This window comes from Zea mays, chromosome 5 (assembly GCF_902167145.1).
Source record: "Zea mays cultivar B73 chromosome 5, Zm-B73-REFERENCE-NAM-5.0, whole genome shotgun sequence".
Classification (NCBI taxonomy): domain Eukaryota; kingdom Viridiplantae; phylum Streptophyta; class Magnoliopsida; order Poales; family Poaceae; genus Zea; species Zea mays.
In genome coordinates this window covers 185,552,121-185,569,472 of record NC_050100.1, presented here as the reverse complement: position 1 = coordinate 185,569,472, position 17,352 = coordinate 185,552,121, and the positions used below count along the sequence as shown (strand labels likewise).

Below are 17,352 nucleotides of genomic sequence, written 5' to 3'. Positions count from 1 at the left end.
TTGAAGTACATATTCACTCAGAAGGATCTCAACCTTAGGCAACGCCGTTGGTTGGAGCTCATTAAGGATTATGATTTGGAGATTCACTATCACCCAGGCAAGGCAAATTTGGTTGCACATGCCTTGAGTCGTAAGGAACATGTTCACTCCGCTTTCGTTGTCCAGCTACCTGATGAATTAGCAAAAGATTTTGAGAGGCTCAACCTGGGGATTGTTACACATACGGAAGGAGTGACTATTGAATTGGAACCTACCTTGGAGCAAGAGATTCGTAAAGGTCAGATTGGTGATGCTAAAATCCAGGAGATCAAGGATTTGATAACAGAGGGTAGAGGCCCAGAGTTCACGGAGGATGAACAAGGCACGATTTGGTTCAAGAATCGGATCTGTGTTCCCGACATTGAAAGTCTTCGGGAAACTATATTGAAGGAGGCACATGATTCAGTTTATTCTATCCATCCTGGGAGTAATAAGATGTATCAGGATTTGAAGCAAAAGTATTGGTGGTATGGACTAAAGAGAGATGTGGCTGCACATGTGGCTATGTGCGATGTATGCCAAAGAGTTAAAGCTGAACACCAGAGGCCAGCCGGATTATTGCACCCACTGAAGATACCTGAGTGGAAATGGGAAGAGATTGGCATGGACTTCATTGTTGGATTACCCCGCACGTCTGCTGGTTATGATTCTATATGGGTGATTGTGGACAGGCTAACTAAAGTAGCCCACTTTATTCCAGTGAAGACCACATATTCTGGAGCCAAGTTAGCAGAGTTGTACATGGCACGGATTGTCTGCCTACATGGTGTGCCAAAGAAGATTGTGTCAGATCGAGGATCACAGTTTACCTCTCGATATTGGAAGAAGTTGCACGAGTCATTGGATACAAGATTGAATTTTAGTTCGGCTTACCACCCACAGACTGATGGGCAGACTGAGAGGACTAACCAAGTACTGGAAGATATGTTAAGAGCTTGTGCCCTTAAGCATGGTGGTAGTTGGGATAAGAGTTTGCCGTATGCGGAGTTCTCATATAACAATAGCTATCAGGCCAGTTTGAAGATGTCACCGTTTGAGGCTTTGTATGGCAGAAAGTGCAGGACTCCACTGTATTGGGATCAAACTGGTGAAAGACAGTTGTTTGGACCTGAGATTATACAGGAAGCAGAAGAACAAGTCCAGCAAATAAGGGAGAATTTGAGAACTGCACAGTCCAGGCAGAAAAGCTATGCTGACACCCGGAGAAGACTACCTGAGTTTAAGGAGGGTGATTATGTCTATTTGAAGGTGTCACCACTCCGGGGTATGAGAAGATTCAAGGTCAAAGGAAAATTGTCCCCTCGCTTTATTGGACCCTTCTTAATCTTAAAGCGAGTGGGAGAGGTCGCATATCAATTGGAGTTACCGGATCATCTCGCGGATGTTCATGATGTATTTCATGTATCTCAGCTGAAGAAATGTCTCAGGGTACCTGAAGAACAGTTACCAATGGAAGACCTTAGTGTTCAAGAGGATTTGACTTATGCTGAGTACCCCATCAAGATTCTTGATACATTGACTCGAGTTACGAGGAATAAGGTTATAAAGATGTGCAAAGTTCAATGGAGTCACCACGGTGAAGATGAAGCAACTTGGGAAAGAGAAGAAGAGCTTCGCATAGATTTTCCCCACCTTTTCCCTAGGTCCTCTTAAATCTCGAGGACGAGATTATTTTTAAGGGGGTAGGATTTGTAATACTCAAATTTGTATACAAAGGAAGATAGTGGATTTCCACATTTTGTGTGCCTTATTTGCATCATAAAAAGAGCACCTATGTAATTGAGAGTGACTAAATAGAACAATTATTCTAAAATAAAAAAAGTGCATTTGTTGGAGTTTTTATGTTTGTGCATTAAATAAAAATAATAATAATATAAAAATGACTAGAAATTGGATTAAGCCCTACATTGAAAACTAGGGTTTAAAAGTAAGAAGAGAAATGATATGAAAATAAAAATAATATCAATATATTTCTAGAATTTGTACTTTTCATTTCATAATATGATTTGATAACAAATTTGTACAAGGTTTGAAACTAAATTTGAATTCAAACTAAAAACCTTAGAAATGAAGAAAATAGAAAGAAAAATAAAAAAGAAAAAGAATAAAAGCTTACCTGGGCCGACTACTTCGTTTCTGGCCCACTAAACCTATCACACCCGCGCGGCCCAAGACCCCCTTTCCTGCCGCGCGCGGTCACACTGGCGTGTGGGCCCCACTGTCCAGTCACTCAGCTCGCGCATCGCTCACTGCCTCGTGGGACCCTCGTGTCAGCTCCACCTCCCTCAACCGACTGCTCCGAGCATGGCGCGCGCGCGGATTCCGCGAAGCTCGTTGGAGCGACCCGGCCGCGGCCACGTTCTTATAGGAGCGGGACTCGGTCCGTCTCCTCCCCCTCTCCATTCCACCCTCGCGACCCTCGACCCACACCGCCTGCGCCCTCCGAAGCCTTCCCCGCCGTGCGCTGCTTCGGGGAGAGATTCCGCCGCCGGTGATTCCCGTGCGCACTCGCGCGCGGATCCGCACTGGTGGTCGAAGACGTTCGCCGGGAAGCAGTGAAGCTGCAGAGGCCCTCAAGTCGAGCTGAGAGCCACGAGGAACACGGGAATTCCTCGACGGAGGAGTTCTACCGCCACAAATCCGCCTCCTCCCGTGGACCGACACCACCGTAGCGCCTTCGTCGGTGAGAAACCACTTTCCGTAATCGCCATCGCCCTCTCTAAGTTTGGCACCGGTCAATTTCAAGGTTGGGGCGTCCAGGCGTCGAATTGCAAGTCCACGGCGATGCTCCGCCGTATCACTGTGCGGCGCCGCCGCGGCGTGAGCGAGGTTGGGGAAAACGATACCAGCCGTAGGATAGGATATCGGTGATCCAGATTAGAAACCGGGGTTCGGCTAATCGGGAACCGTGGATGCAGGATCTAAGGGCGCCGAATCGATCTGGGGTTGGGGCACCGTGGTCCGTCGATCTTAGATCGGGTGGATCCTGTCGCATACCGGTTCGTCGCTGGCTTGATTTAATCCGGACCCTCGGTTCTGGATCTAGCGGCCGAGATCTCTCCGTACCTCTTCGGCCTGCACCTTTTGCTAAAGAAACCCTAGGGACTTAATAAATTACCCCGCCGTCCAGCTCGGGGTGCCCTCTGAGTCTGGGGATTTTTACCCCGGAGCCCCTGAGCTTTCTGAAATTCGTGCGCCCAGTCCAGAGATCATGAAAAAAATCAAATAAATAAATTCAGAAATAGTTTTTTAATATAAAAACAATTCCTAGAACTTATTTAATCCATAGAAAATTCATTTTTAGTCCAAATCACTCCATTCCAGTTTCTAAAATTTTGTAATAATGTTCTCTATCACCCTGTATCTCTGTTTTGACATGAAAAGAGTTATAAAATTAATTTAACATTTAATCCTAATTTAATCACATTAAACCTTAGGAAATTCATAACTTGAAACTTATAACTCCAAATTTAGTGATTCCAGTTCCTATGATTTCATTTTAATGTGTAGATTTTTACTGTATATTTTATTCATCTGTTTGGTGTGATGTTGATTTTGGCTATACTATGTATGTATTGTGTTGATGCGAGTAGACGAGCAAGCCACTGTGGAAACTGAGGTTCAACAAGTAGAAGTAGCTGAGCAGGAGCTCATTGAAGGCAAGTTGTGCCCTTGATCACTTACTTTTCCCAGCCATGTTCTTATTAATTTTAATGATCTGCATAGGTTAATTTTGATGGGAGCCTTTATGTTACCCCAGTTTTGATTACCTCTATACCTTGTTCACCCCTGAAATATTTTTGGGTAGTACTTGCTATTGCTTTATGTGGATTGGGTATGGAGTTACACTACACATGATTATCCTGTTATTATCTTGTTATTATTACTGTTCATGTTAAGATCATTAAATTAATGGGAACATGGAGCGACCACCCGGGAAAACAGTGCTACCACAAGGGTTTAATGGGACGCCCTTGGCTGATTAACTAGGAAAGCTAGTGGAGGGCTACCTTACCCGAAAGGGGCAAGGGCAGTAGGGGAGTGGTCAGTGTAGGGAGGTCCCTGGTTGATTTTGCTGCGATGGCGGTCAGCCAGGAACCCTGCATTGGAACTTCCTATAAACTGTAGCGGGTAGTCTGAAGCTAGTGGAACTTTGTAAAGGCCTCGTAGTGTTATCCTGCCTCGCTTCCTTGGTAGAGGTGTATGGGATTCATGACCCCTTGGCAGATGGGTAACACGGCTTGTGGGTAAAGATGCGCAACCTCTGCAGAGTGTAAAACTAGTATACTAGCCGTGCTCACGGTCATGAGCGGCTCGGACCCTCACATGATTAATTATGGAACTTAAATTCAATTTGACATTTGCATCGCATTTGGGATTATTTTACTATTACTGTTCTTTATTATTAAGGTTTGGTATTTACTTACACTTAGTAATTGCTAATAAAATTTTGACCAACTTATAAAAGCAATGCTCAGCCTGAGCCTTTACTTCATTGATTAGCCTTACACTACATGAACTCCCACCTTTGGTGAGTTCATGCCACATTATTCCCCACGACTTGTTGAGCTATGAACGTATGTGAGCTCACTCTTGCTGTCTCACACCCCCCCCCACAGGAGAAGAACAGGTGGTCGAAGAGGAGCTGCCTAACACTGAGGCATTCGACTTGATCTAGGTGGCGTTTCTCAGTCGACATTGGCGCCGACGATCCTTAGTTCGTTTTAGGTTTACACTTTTATTTTGTAATAAGTCTTCCGCTATGTAATAAATACTCTGATGTTTTATGACATTTATCTCTATACACTCTGTTATTATATATGTTGTCTTCTTGGCGCATGTATGAGATGCACCTGGCTTTGTTCCTTAAAGCCGGGTGTTACAATTACTTTCCGTTCCATTAAGCAAACCACCTATGTTTGATGGTGAAGATTATTCTATGTGGAGTGATAAAATGAGACATCACCTAACCTCACTCCACAAAAGCGTATGGGATATTGTTGAGTATGGAGCGCAGGTACCAAAGAAGAGGGACAAGGATTATGGTTCTGAGGAGGTCAAACAAATCCAACACTTCAACTCCCAAGCCACTAGTCCACTACTATACTCCTCGCCTCTCTAAGTCGAGAGGAGTATAATAAGGTGCAAGGGTTGAAGAGTGCAAAGAAGATTTGGGACGTGCTCAAAACCGCGCACGAAGGAGACGAGGTGACCAAGATCACCAAGAGGGAAACGATTGAGGGGGAGCTCGGTCGCTTCATGCTTCACCAAGGAGAGGAGTCACAAGCCATGTACAACCGGCTCAAGACTTTGGTGAACCAAGTGTGCAACCTCGGGAGCACAAAATGGGATGACCACGAAATGGTCAAGGTTATTCTTAGATCACTTGTTTTTCTTAACCCTACTCAAAGTTCAATTAATTCATGGTGATCCAAGATATAAATTAATGTCTCCCGAGGAAGTGATAGGAAAATTTGTGAGCTTTGAATTGATGATCAAAGGCTCCAAGAAAATCATTGAGCAAGGCACCACCTCCACACCCGAGGTGCAACCCGTCGCATTCAAAGCGACGGAGGAGAAGAAGGAAGAGTCTACATCAAGTAGGCTCTCCATCGACGCCTCCAAGCTCGACAACGAGGAGATGACGCTCATCATCAAGAGCTTTCGCCAAATCCTCAAGCAAAGAAGGGGAAGGACTACAAGCCCCGCTCCAAGAAAGTTTGCTACAAGTGTGGTAAGCCCGGTCATTTTATTGCAAAATGTCCATTATCAAGTGATAGTGACAGGGGCGACGACAAGAAGGGAAAGAGAAGAGAAAAGAAGAGGTACTACAAGAAGAAGGGCGGTGATGCCCATGTTTGCCGAGAGTGGGACTCCGACGAGAGCTCCACCGACTCCTCCTCCGACGAAGACGCCGCAAACATCGCCGTCACCAAAGGCCTTCTCTTCCCCAACGTCGACCACAAGTGCCTTATGGCAAAGGACGACAAGAAAAAGAAGGTAAAATCAAGATCCTCCACTAAGTATGCAACCTCTAGTGATGAGGAAAATTCTAGTGATGATGAGGACAACTTGCTTACTCTTTTTGCCAATCTTAACATGCAACAAAAGGAAAAATTAAATGAATTGATTAGTGCTATTCATGAGAAGGATGAACTCTTGGATAGCCAAGAGGATTTCCTTATTAAGGAAAACAAAAGGCATGTTAAGACTAAAAATGCTTGTGCTCAGGAGGTAGAGAAAATGAAAAATTAACTAATGAGCTTAGCACTTGCCATGACACTATTTCTAACCTTAGATTTGAAAATGATAAATTGATTGCTAAGGTTGAGAAATTAAATGTTAGTGATGATTCTCTTGTCAACCTTAGAAATGATAATGCTAATTTGATTGCTAAGATTGAAAAATTGAATGCATCCCTCTCTAGCCTTAAAATTGAGAATGAAAAATCAATTGCTAAGGCTAAAGATTTAAATGTTTGCAATGCTTCTATTTCTAATCTTAGAAATGAGAATGCTATTTTACATGCTAAGATTGTTGAATTAAATACTTGCAAACCCTCTACATCTACCGTTGAGCATGTTACTATTTGCACTAGATGTAGAGACATTAATGTTGATGCTATTCATGATCACCTAGCTTTAATTAAACAACAAAATGATCACATAGCTCAACTTAGTGCCAAAATTAATGAGCATGACTTAGAAAATGAAAATTTTAAATTTGCTAGAAGCATGCTCTATAGTGGGAGACGCCCTGGCATTAAGGATGGCATTGGCTTCCAACAGGGAGACAATGTCAAGCTTAATGCCCCTCCTAAAAGATTGTCTAACTTTGTTAAGGGCAAGGCTCCCATGGTTCAGGATAACGAGGGTTACATTTTATACCCTCCCGGTTATCCTGAACACAAAATTAGGAGAATTCACTTTAGAAAGTCTCACTCTGGCTCTCATCATGCTTTTATATATAAGAGTGAGGCATCTAGTTCTAGGCAATCAACCCATGCTAAATTGTCTAAGAAGAAAACTCTTATAACATCAAATGAACGTAATATTTCATTTAAGACTTTTGATGCTTCTTATGTGCTCACTAACAAATCAGGCAAAGTAGTTGCCAAATATGTTGGGGGCAAACACAAGGGCTCAAAGACTTGTGTTTGGGTACCCAAGGTGCTTGTTTCTAATGTAAAAGAACCCAAAACCGTTTGGGCACCTAAGAACAAGGCCTAAATTTGTTTTGTAGGTTTATGCATCCGGGGGCTCAAGTTGGATCATCGACAGCGGGTGCACAAACAACATGATTGGGGAGAAAAAGATGTTCTCCTCCTATGAGAAAAATCAAGATCCCCAAAGAGCGATCACATTCGGGGATGGAAATCAAGGTTTGGTCAAAGGACTTGGTAAAATTGCTATATCACCTGACCATTCTATTTCCAATGTTTTCCTTGTAGATTCATTAGATTATAACTTGCTTTCTGTTTCTCAATTATGCAAAATGGGTTACAACTGTCTTTTTACAGATGTAGGTGTTACTGTCTTTAGAAGAAGTGATAATTCAGTAGCTTTTAAGGGACTATTAGAGGGTCAGCTATACTTAGTTGATTTTAATAGAGCTGAACTCGGCACTTGCTTAATTGCTAAGACTAACATGGGTTGGCTCTGGCATCGCCGACTAGCCCACGTTGGAATGAAGAATCTTCACAAACTACTAAAGGGAGAGCACATTTTGGGACTAACAAATGTTCATTTTGAGAAAGACAGGATTTGTAGCGCATGTCAAGCAGGGAAGCAAGTTGGTGTTCATCATCCACATAAGAACATCATGACGACTGACAGGCCGCTCGAGCTACTCCACATGGACCTATTCGGCCCGATAGCTTACATAAGCATCGACGGGAGTAAGTATTGTCTAGTTATTATGGATGATTATTCTTGCTTCACTTGGGTGTTCTTTTTGCAGGATAAATCACAAACCCAAGAGACCTTAAAGGGATTCTTGAGATGGGATCAAAATGAGTTTGGCTTAAGGATCAAAAAGATTAAAAGCGACAACGGGACGGAGTTCAAGAACTCACAAATAGAAGGCTTTCTTGAGGAGGAGGGGATCAAGCATGAGTTCTCTTCTCCCTACACGCCACAACAAAATGGTGTAGTGGAGAGGAAGTAGAACTCTATTGGACATGGCAAGAACCATGCTTGATGAGTACAAAACTTTGGATCGGTTTTGGGCCGAGGCGGTCAACCCGGCTTGCTATGCCATCAACCGGTTATATCTTCACCGAATCCTAAAGAAGACATCATATGAACTCCTCACCGGTAAAAAGCCCAATGTTTCATATTTTAGAGTCTTTGTTAGCAAATGCTTTATTCTTGTTAAAATAGGTAGAAAAACTAAATTTGCTCCTAAGGCTGTAGAAGGCTTTTTACTAGGATATGATTCAAACACAAGGGCATATAGAGTCTTTAACAAGTCCACTGGACTAGTTGAAGTTTCTTGTGGCATTGTGTTTGATGAAACTAACGGCTCTCAAGTAGCGCAAGTTGATCTTGATGAGCTAGATGATGAAGATGCTCCATTCGTCGCACTAAGGAACATGTCTATTGGGGATGCATGTCCTAAGGAATCCAAAGAGCCTCTACACACACAAGATCAACCATCTTCCTCCATGCAAGCATCTCCACCAACTCAAGATGAGGATCAAGCTCAAGAGGATGAAAATGAAGATCAAGAAGATGAGTCACCTCAAGAAGGGGACAATGATCAAGGGGGAGATGCTAATGATCAAGACAAGGAAGATGATGAGGATCCGAGGCCGCCACACCCAAGAGTCCACCAAGCAATTCAACGAGATCACCCCGTGAACACCATCCTTGGCGATATTCATAAGGGGGTAACCACTCGATCTCGTGTTGCTCATTTTTGTGAACATTACTCTTTTGTTTCCTCTATTGAGCCACACAGGGTAGAGGAAGCACTTCAAGATTCGGATTGGGCGTTGGCGATGCAAGAGGAGCTCAACAACTTCACGAGGAATGAGGTATGGCATTTAGTTCCACGTCCTAACCAAAATGTTGTTGGAACCAAGTGGGTCTTCCGCAACAAGCAAGATGAGCATGGTGTGGTGACAAGGAACAAAGCCCGACTTGTGGCCAAGGGATATTCACAAGTCGAAGGTTTGGATTTCGGTGAAACCTATGCACCTGTAGCTAGGCTTGAGTCAATTCGCATTTTACTTGCCTATGCTACTTACTATGATTTCAAGCTTTATCAAATGGACGTGAAAAGTGCCTTCCTCAATGGACCAATCAAGTAGGAGGTCTATGTTGAGCAACCTCCCGGCTTTGAAGATAGTGAGTATCCTAATCATGTCTATAAACTCTCTAAGGCGCTTTATGGGCTCAAGCAAGCCCCAAGAGCATGGTATCAATACCTAAGAGATTTTCTTATTTCTAATGACTTCAAAGTCAGAAAAGCCGATCCTACTCTCTTTACTAAAACAATTGCAAATGATTTGTTTGTATGCCAAATTTATGTTGATGATATCATCTTTGGGTCTACTAACAAATCTACTTGTGAAGAGTTTAGTAGGATCACGATTCAAAAATTCGAGATGTCTATGATGGGGGAGTTGAAGTATTTTCTAGGATTTCAAGTCAAGCAACTCCAAGAGGGCACCTTCATTAGCCAAACGAAGTACATTCAAGACATACTCACCAAGTTTGGGATGAAGGATGCCAAGCCCATCAAGATACCCATGGGAACCAATGGGCATCTCGACCTCGACACGGGAGGTAAATCCGTAGATCAAAAGGTATACCGGTCGATGATAGGTTCTTTACTCTATTTATGTGCTTCACGACCGAATATTATGCTTTCCGTATGCATGTGTGCAAGATTCCAAGCCGATCCTAAGGAAGTTCACCTTAGGGTCGTGAAACGAATCTTGAGATATTTAGTTTATACTCCTAAGTTTGGCCTTTGGTACCCTAGGGGATCCACATTTGATTTAATAGGTTATTCAGATACTGATTGGGCAGGGTGTAAAATTGATAGAAAGAGCACATCAGGGACTTGCCAATTCTTGGGAAGATCTCTGGTGTCTTGGGCTTCTAAGAAACAAAATTTCGTAGCTCTTTCCACCGCCGAAGCCGATTATATTGCCGCAGGCCATTGTTGCGCGCAATTGCTTTGGATGAGGCAAACCCTTAGGGACTATGGTTACAAATTAACCAAAGTTCCTCTCCTATGTGATAATGAGAGTGCAATCCGCATGGCGGATAATCCCGTTGAACATAGCCGCACTAAACACATAGTCATTCGGTATCACTTTTTGAGGGATCACCAACAACAAGGGGATATCGAAATTGCATATATTAACACCAAAGACCAATTGGCCGATATCTTTACCAAGCCATTAGATGAGAAATCATTTACCAAACTTAGGCATGAGCTAAATATTCTTGATTCTAGGAATTTTGATTGATATTTTGCACACATAGCTCATTTATATACCTTTGATCATCTCTTTCATTTGCTATGACTAATGTGTTCTTCAAGTGCATTTCATGCTAAGTCATAGATTGAAAGGGAAATGGAGTCTTCGGCGAAGACAAGGCTTCCACTCCACTCCATCAAATTATTCATCCTTCGCCGACACTCCGCATCGCTCTCCAATTTGGTATAATTTTCACTCCTACATTATTTACCAAAGGGGGAGAAAGTGTGAAAAAGGGCTTATATTTCACTCACAAGTATCCGTTTTTGGCGATTCATGCCAAAGGGGGAGAAAGTATTAGCCCAAAGCAAAAGGACCGCACCACCATCAATTTCAAAAATGTAGTTTTTCAAATTTGTGTTAAGAGAAGATTTTCCAATTGGTATCTTATTTTTGATAAAATTTTCAAATTGGTATAATATCTTATTTTTGGATAAAATTTTCAAATTGTTATAACCCCTTTCAAAATTAATATCTAAAACCCTCTTGAACACTAAGAGGAGAATTTCATTGAGGGGGAGTTTTGTTTAGTCAAAGGAAAAGCATTTGAAACAGGGGGAGAAAATTTCATATCTTGAAAATGCTTCTCAAAATCTTATTCATATACCTTTGACTATTTGCAAAAGACTTTAAAAAGAATTTTCAAAACATTTGCAAAACAAAACAAGTGGTGCAAGCGTGGTCCAAAATTTTAAATAAGAAGAAAACCATCCATGCATATCTTATGAAATGAATATTGGTTTAATTCCAAGTAACCTTTGCACTCACATTATGCAAACTAGTTCAATTCTGCACTTTTATATTTGCTTTGGTTTGTGTTGGCATCAATCACCAAAAAGGGGGAGATTGAAAGGGAAATAGGGTCAAACCTTTTCCTATATGAATTTTGGTGGTTGAATTGCCCAACACAAATTAATTGGACTAACTAGTTTTCGCTAGATTATGAGTTCTACAGGTGCCAAAGGTTCAACACAAACCAATAAAAGTCAAAGAAAGAGTTCAAATAAAAGGAGCAAAAGACAACCCGAAGGCAGCCCTGGTCTGGCGCACCGGACTGTCCGGTGCACCAGGGAACCCAACTCCAAACTTGTCACCTTCGGGAATTCGGGAGGCCGCTCCGCTATAATTCACCGGACTGTCCGGTGCACCAAGCGGAGCAACGGCTCCAAGCGCCAACGGTCGTCTGCAGAGAAACAGTGAAAGTGAACAGTGCACGCCTACGCGCGCAGAAGTCAGAGCAGCGCCAGAAGGCGCACCGGACAGTGAATAGTGACTGTCCGGTGCACCACCGGACTGTCCGGTGGCCCACTTGTCAGAAGCTCCAACGGTCGGAACCAACGGCCTGGTGACGTGGCTGGCGCACCGGACTGTCCGGTGCGCCATACGACAGAAGCCCTCACCAACGGTTCTTTTGGTGGTTGGGCTATAAATACCCCCCAACCACCACACTTCAATGCATCCAAGTTTTCAGCCATCAAACCTCATACAAGATCTCTAGACTTCATTCAAAGACACAATCAAAGAGATCAAATCCTCTCCCAAGTCCGGAATCACTCCAAACAAATTAGTGACTAGAGAGAGACATTTGTGTTCATTTGAGCTCTTGCGCTTGGATTGCTTTTCTTCTACCTTATTTCTTGTTTCCAACTCAATTGTAATCAAGGCAAGAGACATCAATTGTGTGGTGGTCCTTGTGGGGACTTAGTGTCCCGATTGATTGAGAAGAGAAGGTCACTCGGTCTAGGTGATCGTGTGAGAGAGGGAAAGGGTTGAAAGAAACCCGGTCTTTGTGACCACCTCAACGGGGAGTAGGTTTGCAAGAACCGAACCTCGGTAAAACAAATCACGATGTCATCCGCCTTATTTGCTTGTTTTCGCACTCTCTTTCGGACTCGAATTTAATTCTAACGCTAACCCTGGCTTGTAGTTGTGCTTAAAGTTTATAAATTTCAAATTTGTCTATTCACCCCTCTCTAGGCGACTTTCTTATATATATATATATATATATATATATATATATATATATATATATATATATATATATATATATATATATATATATATATATATATATGTTGATACCGAGGGCGTCCATCGGCTTCACCACGGCTCCACACTCGCCCTCCCCGCAAAGCGCGTACACGGAGTCTCCGCAATCCCAGCCACGAGAAACTGCATCCGCTTCCTGCGCCCATTCCCTGCTCTCTCTCCATCTGCGAATCACGTCCGCTTCCTCCTTAGGGTTGGGCATTCGGTTTTTTTGAAACTTCGGTTCGTTTTTTCGGTTTTAAAAAACTTCAGTTTTCTAGACATTAGAAACCGATCGGTTTTCTTGAAAATGAAAAACCGAGAAGTTCAGTTTCGGTTTTTTACTTCGGTTTTTCGGTAAAAACCGAATACCAAACTTATACTCAAGCAACACATACAAAAAGTTTATATGATAGATTACACATAATTTTAAAAAGTCAAAATTATATATGTACAAATATTTAGAGATACATCATACATCACATATAAATAAGTGAATAACAATTTAATTGTTTCACACATTTAGTTCACATAATCGAATAGCCAAATTTTAGAATTGATAAAGTTAAGTAATTCAGTTTTTTGTTATTTCGGTTTGATATACGGTGAAAACCAATTACGATACCAAAAACCGAACTTTTGAGATAAAAAAACCGAAACCGAACCGAACTACCGAAAAAACTGAAATTTCGGTTCGGTTCGGTACGGTTCGGTTTTCGGTAAAAATGTGCCCACCCCTATTCCTCCTGGTGCAATCCTTTTCATCCGCGAACCCCATTCGCTTCCCTGCTCTCTCCTGGCGCAATCCTCTCTCGTGAATCGCGTCTGCTTCCCTGCTCTCTCCTGGCGCATCAGATCTAGATCATGTAGGTCGTTTCCTAGGGCGCCAAGCCGGAGCCCGACGGCTATGGCGCTGCGTGGGAGAGATGCAAGGCGGTTAAGCGGGCCATGAGGAGGACGCAGGCGAGGAGTATGGCGGCCCCGTCATTCGCGCCAAACGGACGAGGATGGGTGGCTCCTGCAGCAGCCGCGACGGCGAGCAGGGCCAGCGCCGCCACGCTGATCCCCGGGGCACACCGCCCCTGCCACATCACCTACGCAGCCCACGCGCAACCAGGTCTCCTCGACCCAGATCTCTGCCCCAGGAGTGGAGGCGACGCCGTAAGCGCCCCAATGCGGCGAGCGGCAATGGCCGGTGCGTGCGCGGACGTCGACGCCGCCGCCTGGGCTCCGGGCGGCGAGGCGCGGGATCTGCGGCTAGGGTTTTGGCGCGCAGGAGGATTCGGGAGTTGCTTCGGCGCGAGGGAGTGGGAACGAATAGGGAGAGCTGGAGCAGCGGGGCGACGACCGATGAGGTTGGAACTCAGAAGGGGGAGGGAAAAAAATCGAGGGGAGCAGAGCACGCACGGACGAGGATGGGCGGGGACGGGGATAAGATATGGTTCCATCGATCCATTGCAGGGACAGTGCAAGCGGCCGGGTCCGGCGACGGAGACGAAGCCGAGGAAGAGAAGGCCTTCTTGGTGCCGAGCGCCGCGGCCTTCCCCCACGGCATGTCCGCCGCCGCCGCTGGCCCGTCGCTGGCCGTGGCCAAGAAAGAGGAGTTCAGCAAGTCGCCGTCCAACTCGCCGGCCTCATCGGGTGGCACGGACGGTGGCTCGTCGGCTGTCCCGTGGCCGGAGCAGATCCACGCGCAGAACAGCAGCCCGACGCTGTTAGAACCGAGTCGCCAAGCCATCCCTCTGGAGTGAGTTTTTTTGCTATTATGGTACTCCTTTTAACATGCTTCTCCATTATAGTACTCAGAAATTAATCTTGTTCCTAATAGTATTTATAAGTGATTTTGTCCTACAAAATAGTACTGTAACCTGTTTTTAATTATTTTTATTTTTTCCATTTTCCTTAACATCTGACGTGCCCATATTGTCATTCCCTTCTCCGATTCGCTCGCTTTCCTTTATGATAAAGTTATTTTGCCTTGTGGATGATTATGTCATATTTGGTGAACTTAAATATGGTGATCAACATCTCCTGGTGCAGCTCGGTATCTCATCTAAATATGCTGAAAGTGGATGTAATATGCTGAAACTGAATATGTCAAATCTGAATATGCTCGGTCTCTCATCTGATTATGTTGCTCGGCCATTGCCTTTGGGATTGGTCAAAGCTGCGAAAGGGATCTGCTGTAGAAACTTTATCTATTGCATAAACTCAATCTGGCTGTCTACTGCTGTTGGTAGCCTCGCAATGGTAGCTGTATCTACTGGTAATGCAGCTCTCTCTCTCTCTCTGTATCTACAGGTTCAAATCGATGGCCGGTTGCTTCTTCAGGCTAGCAGAATTTTACCAAGACCCAGAGTTCGGCATGTTGTGGCAATGGAAAGGGCTGGCGTTGGCTTCAGAGAACCAATCTGCATGACGTTGATTCTATCACCCATATCCTTGACGACCAAATGGAGGTCCCAAAAAATTGAGCAACCAAGCAAGGGCTGTCTGACTCTGTCAAAGGCCCAGCAGAGATTGTTCACACAAAGTAAGCGAGCGAACCGAAGAAGGGAAGGACAATATAGTCACGTCACGTGTTAAGTAAAAAGGAAAAACATAAAAATAATTAAAAAAAAGGTTAGAGTACTGTTTTGGAGGACCAAATCACTTATAAATACTATTAGACAGAAGGTTAACTTGTGAGTATTATAATGAGAAGCCTGTTAAAAGGAGTACCATAATAGCAAAAAAACTCCTCTGGAGCATCGACCGACTCTCCACCTGAGGACCGCCAGCTCCTTCCTCCGCCTCGACAAGCGTTGGAGAGATGGTGAAGAGAAGCAAGAAGAGCAAGAGCAAGCGCGTCACGTTGCGGCAGAAGCACAAGGTGCTGCGCAAGGTGAAGGAGCATGACATGGAAAAAATGGTTACAAAGGCTGATCCAAGTAAACGGATTGTACTACTTCACAACAAGATAGATCTTGTTCCTAAGGAAGCGGTAGAGAAGTGGCTTACATATCTGAGAGAAGAAATGCCAACAATTGCGTTTAAGTGTAATACCCAAGAGCAGCGGACCAAGCCGGGATGGAAATCTTCAAAACTAGATAAAACAAACAGCATCCCACAAAGTAGTGATTGCCTTGGTGCTGAGAATCTAATTAGATTGCTCAAGAAATATTCCAGAAGCCACGAGCTCAAACTGGCAATTACGGTGGGTATTGTTGGACTCCCTAATGTTGGCAAGAGCAGTCTGATCAACAGCCTGAAGAGGTCCCGAGTGGTTAATGTCGGTTCCACTCCAGGGGTTACTAGATCAATGCAAGAAGTTCAATTAGACAAGAAGGTAAAGTTGTTGGATTGTCCTGGTGTTGTTATGCTCAAATCTTCCAACAGGTGTGTGTCTGTGTTCCAGATCAGTGATCCTGCGCCGTGGTGATCGCGGCCATCGTTCGCCGATGGTCTGCGTCGTCTTCACTCGTCAGGGAACCGGCTGTGACGGCTTGGTTCTAACAGGCGCCGATGGAGGCCATGGAGCTCGTCGTCGCGCTCACCGCCTGCGCCGACTCCGTCGCAGCCTGCAACCACGACGTCGCCAACTACTACCTCGTGCGGCTGGGCGAGATGGCCTCCCCCGCGGGGCCCACGCTGATGCACCGCGTGGCCGCCTACTTCGTGGAGGTGCTCACGCTGCGCATGGTGCGCATGTGGCCCAGTCGAGATCTGGTCATTAGATTCAATAGTGTGGTACTGGTGGCATGTGGCCCAGCCGAGATCTGACAGTTCTTAGAAAAATTCAGCTTTCATTTCCAATCGTTACAGCTTTAAACTATTATGATCGTTACTTTTTCATTGGCATTATTACTTGAGAAACCATTCAAAACATCCACTTTGCTTTTGATAACCATGAATTTGTAGGTTCATGCAAAAGCATTTAAGTTTGCTAAGTTGCATTCTAAGAACATGTATCAATAATGATTGGAAATGAAAGCTGAATTTTTTACCGGCGAGAGGCTACTGGAGTTTGCACCTGGTGGTGTGAGCTGCGCACCACCTCCTTCATAGGCAGATGTCATCTATATGGAAGCGGCAGGAGGTGGAAGCACTATATATGACACCTCTATCGCTCTTGTTGATTGCTGGGGTCAACATGTGCCGCTGCTGCACTTGGTGGGCCTAGGGAATTCTAGGACTCTGGGCTGGTTTGGTGGGTAGTGAAATTTAAATAGCAAGTGATTTTCTCTCTGGATCTCATCTATTTTCTTGTCCACCGAACCAGCCTTAAGATTTGTTCTGTCTGGATAGCACAAAAATTGTCCATCTTGCTTGCACCCATAACACTGCTCTGAACAGAAGATGCATGATTACCTGCATGCATTAAACGATATACTAGATAAATGTCACCGGTATCACAAGCTTACATCTCGGAGACACCTTACTATATGATTTATGTTGTCACAACACACGTGTATTATACTCACTTCTTAGAGTTGTTTTTTTATATTCGTATTGTAGTATAATTTGATTTGTATTAGTTTAGTTCTGTATGGTTGTTTCTAAAAAAATTGTTAGATTATATCGATAATATATATGATATTTGTTTTTACGTAATCATTGTACACTAACATTTTGTTGAATATATTATATACCGTTGCAACGCACGGGCACCTAACTAGTGTATATATATATATATATATATATATATATATATATATATATATATATATATATATATATATATATATATATATATATATATATATATATATATATATATATATATATATATATATATATATTCTAAGAGC

The 17,352-nt window shown here is 43.7% G+C and overlaps 1 protein-coding gene across 2 annotated transcripts; it reads left to right on the top strand.

Moving 5' to 3' along the window:
• The first annotated feature begins 13,308 nt into the window (after positions 1-13,308).
• On the top strand, positions 13,309-16,864 carry LOC103627387 (protein DWARF AND LOW-TILLERING). Of its 2 annotated transcripts, XR_004849617.1 has the most exons (3): positions 13,309-14,309; positions 14,864-15,890; positions 15,960-16,864. XR_004849617.1 is itself a non-coding variant. In XM_035959209.1 (2 exons), exons 1-2 carry the CDS (start codon positions 13,570-13,572, stop codon positions 14,979-14,981), a joined length of 858 nt encoding a protein of 285 aa, XP_035815102.1. In that variant the 5' UTR covers positions 13,309-13,569; the 3' UTR covers positions 14,982-16,864. The 2 variants fall into 2 exon arrangements, 1 of the variants encoding a protein (XP_035815102.1); XM_035959209.1 differs by having other exon boundaries at positions 14,864-16,864.
• The last annotated feature ends 488 nt before the right edge of the window (positions 16,865-17,352 follow it).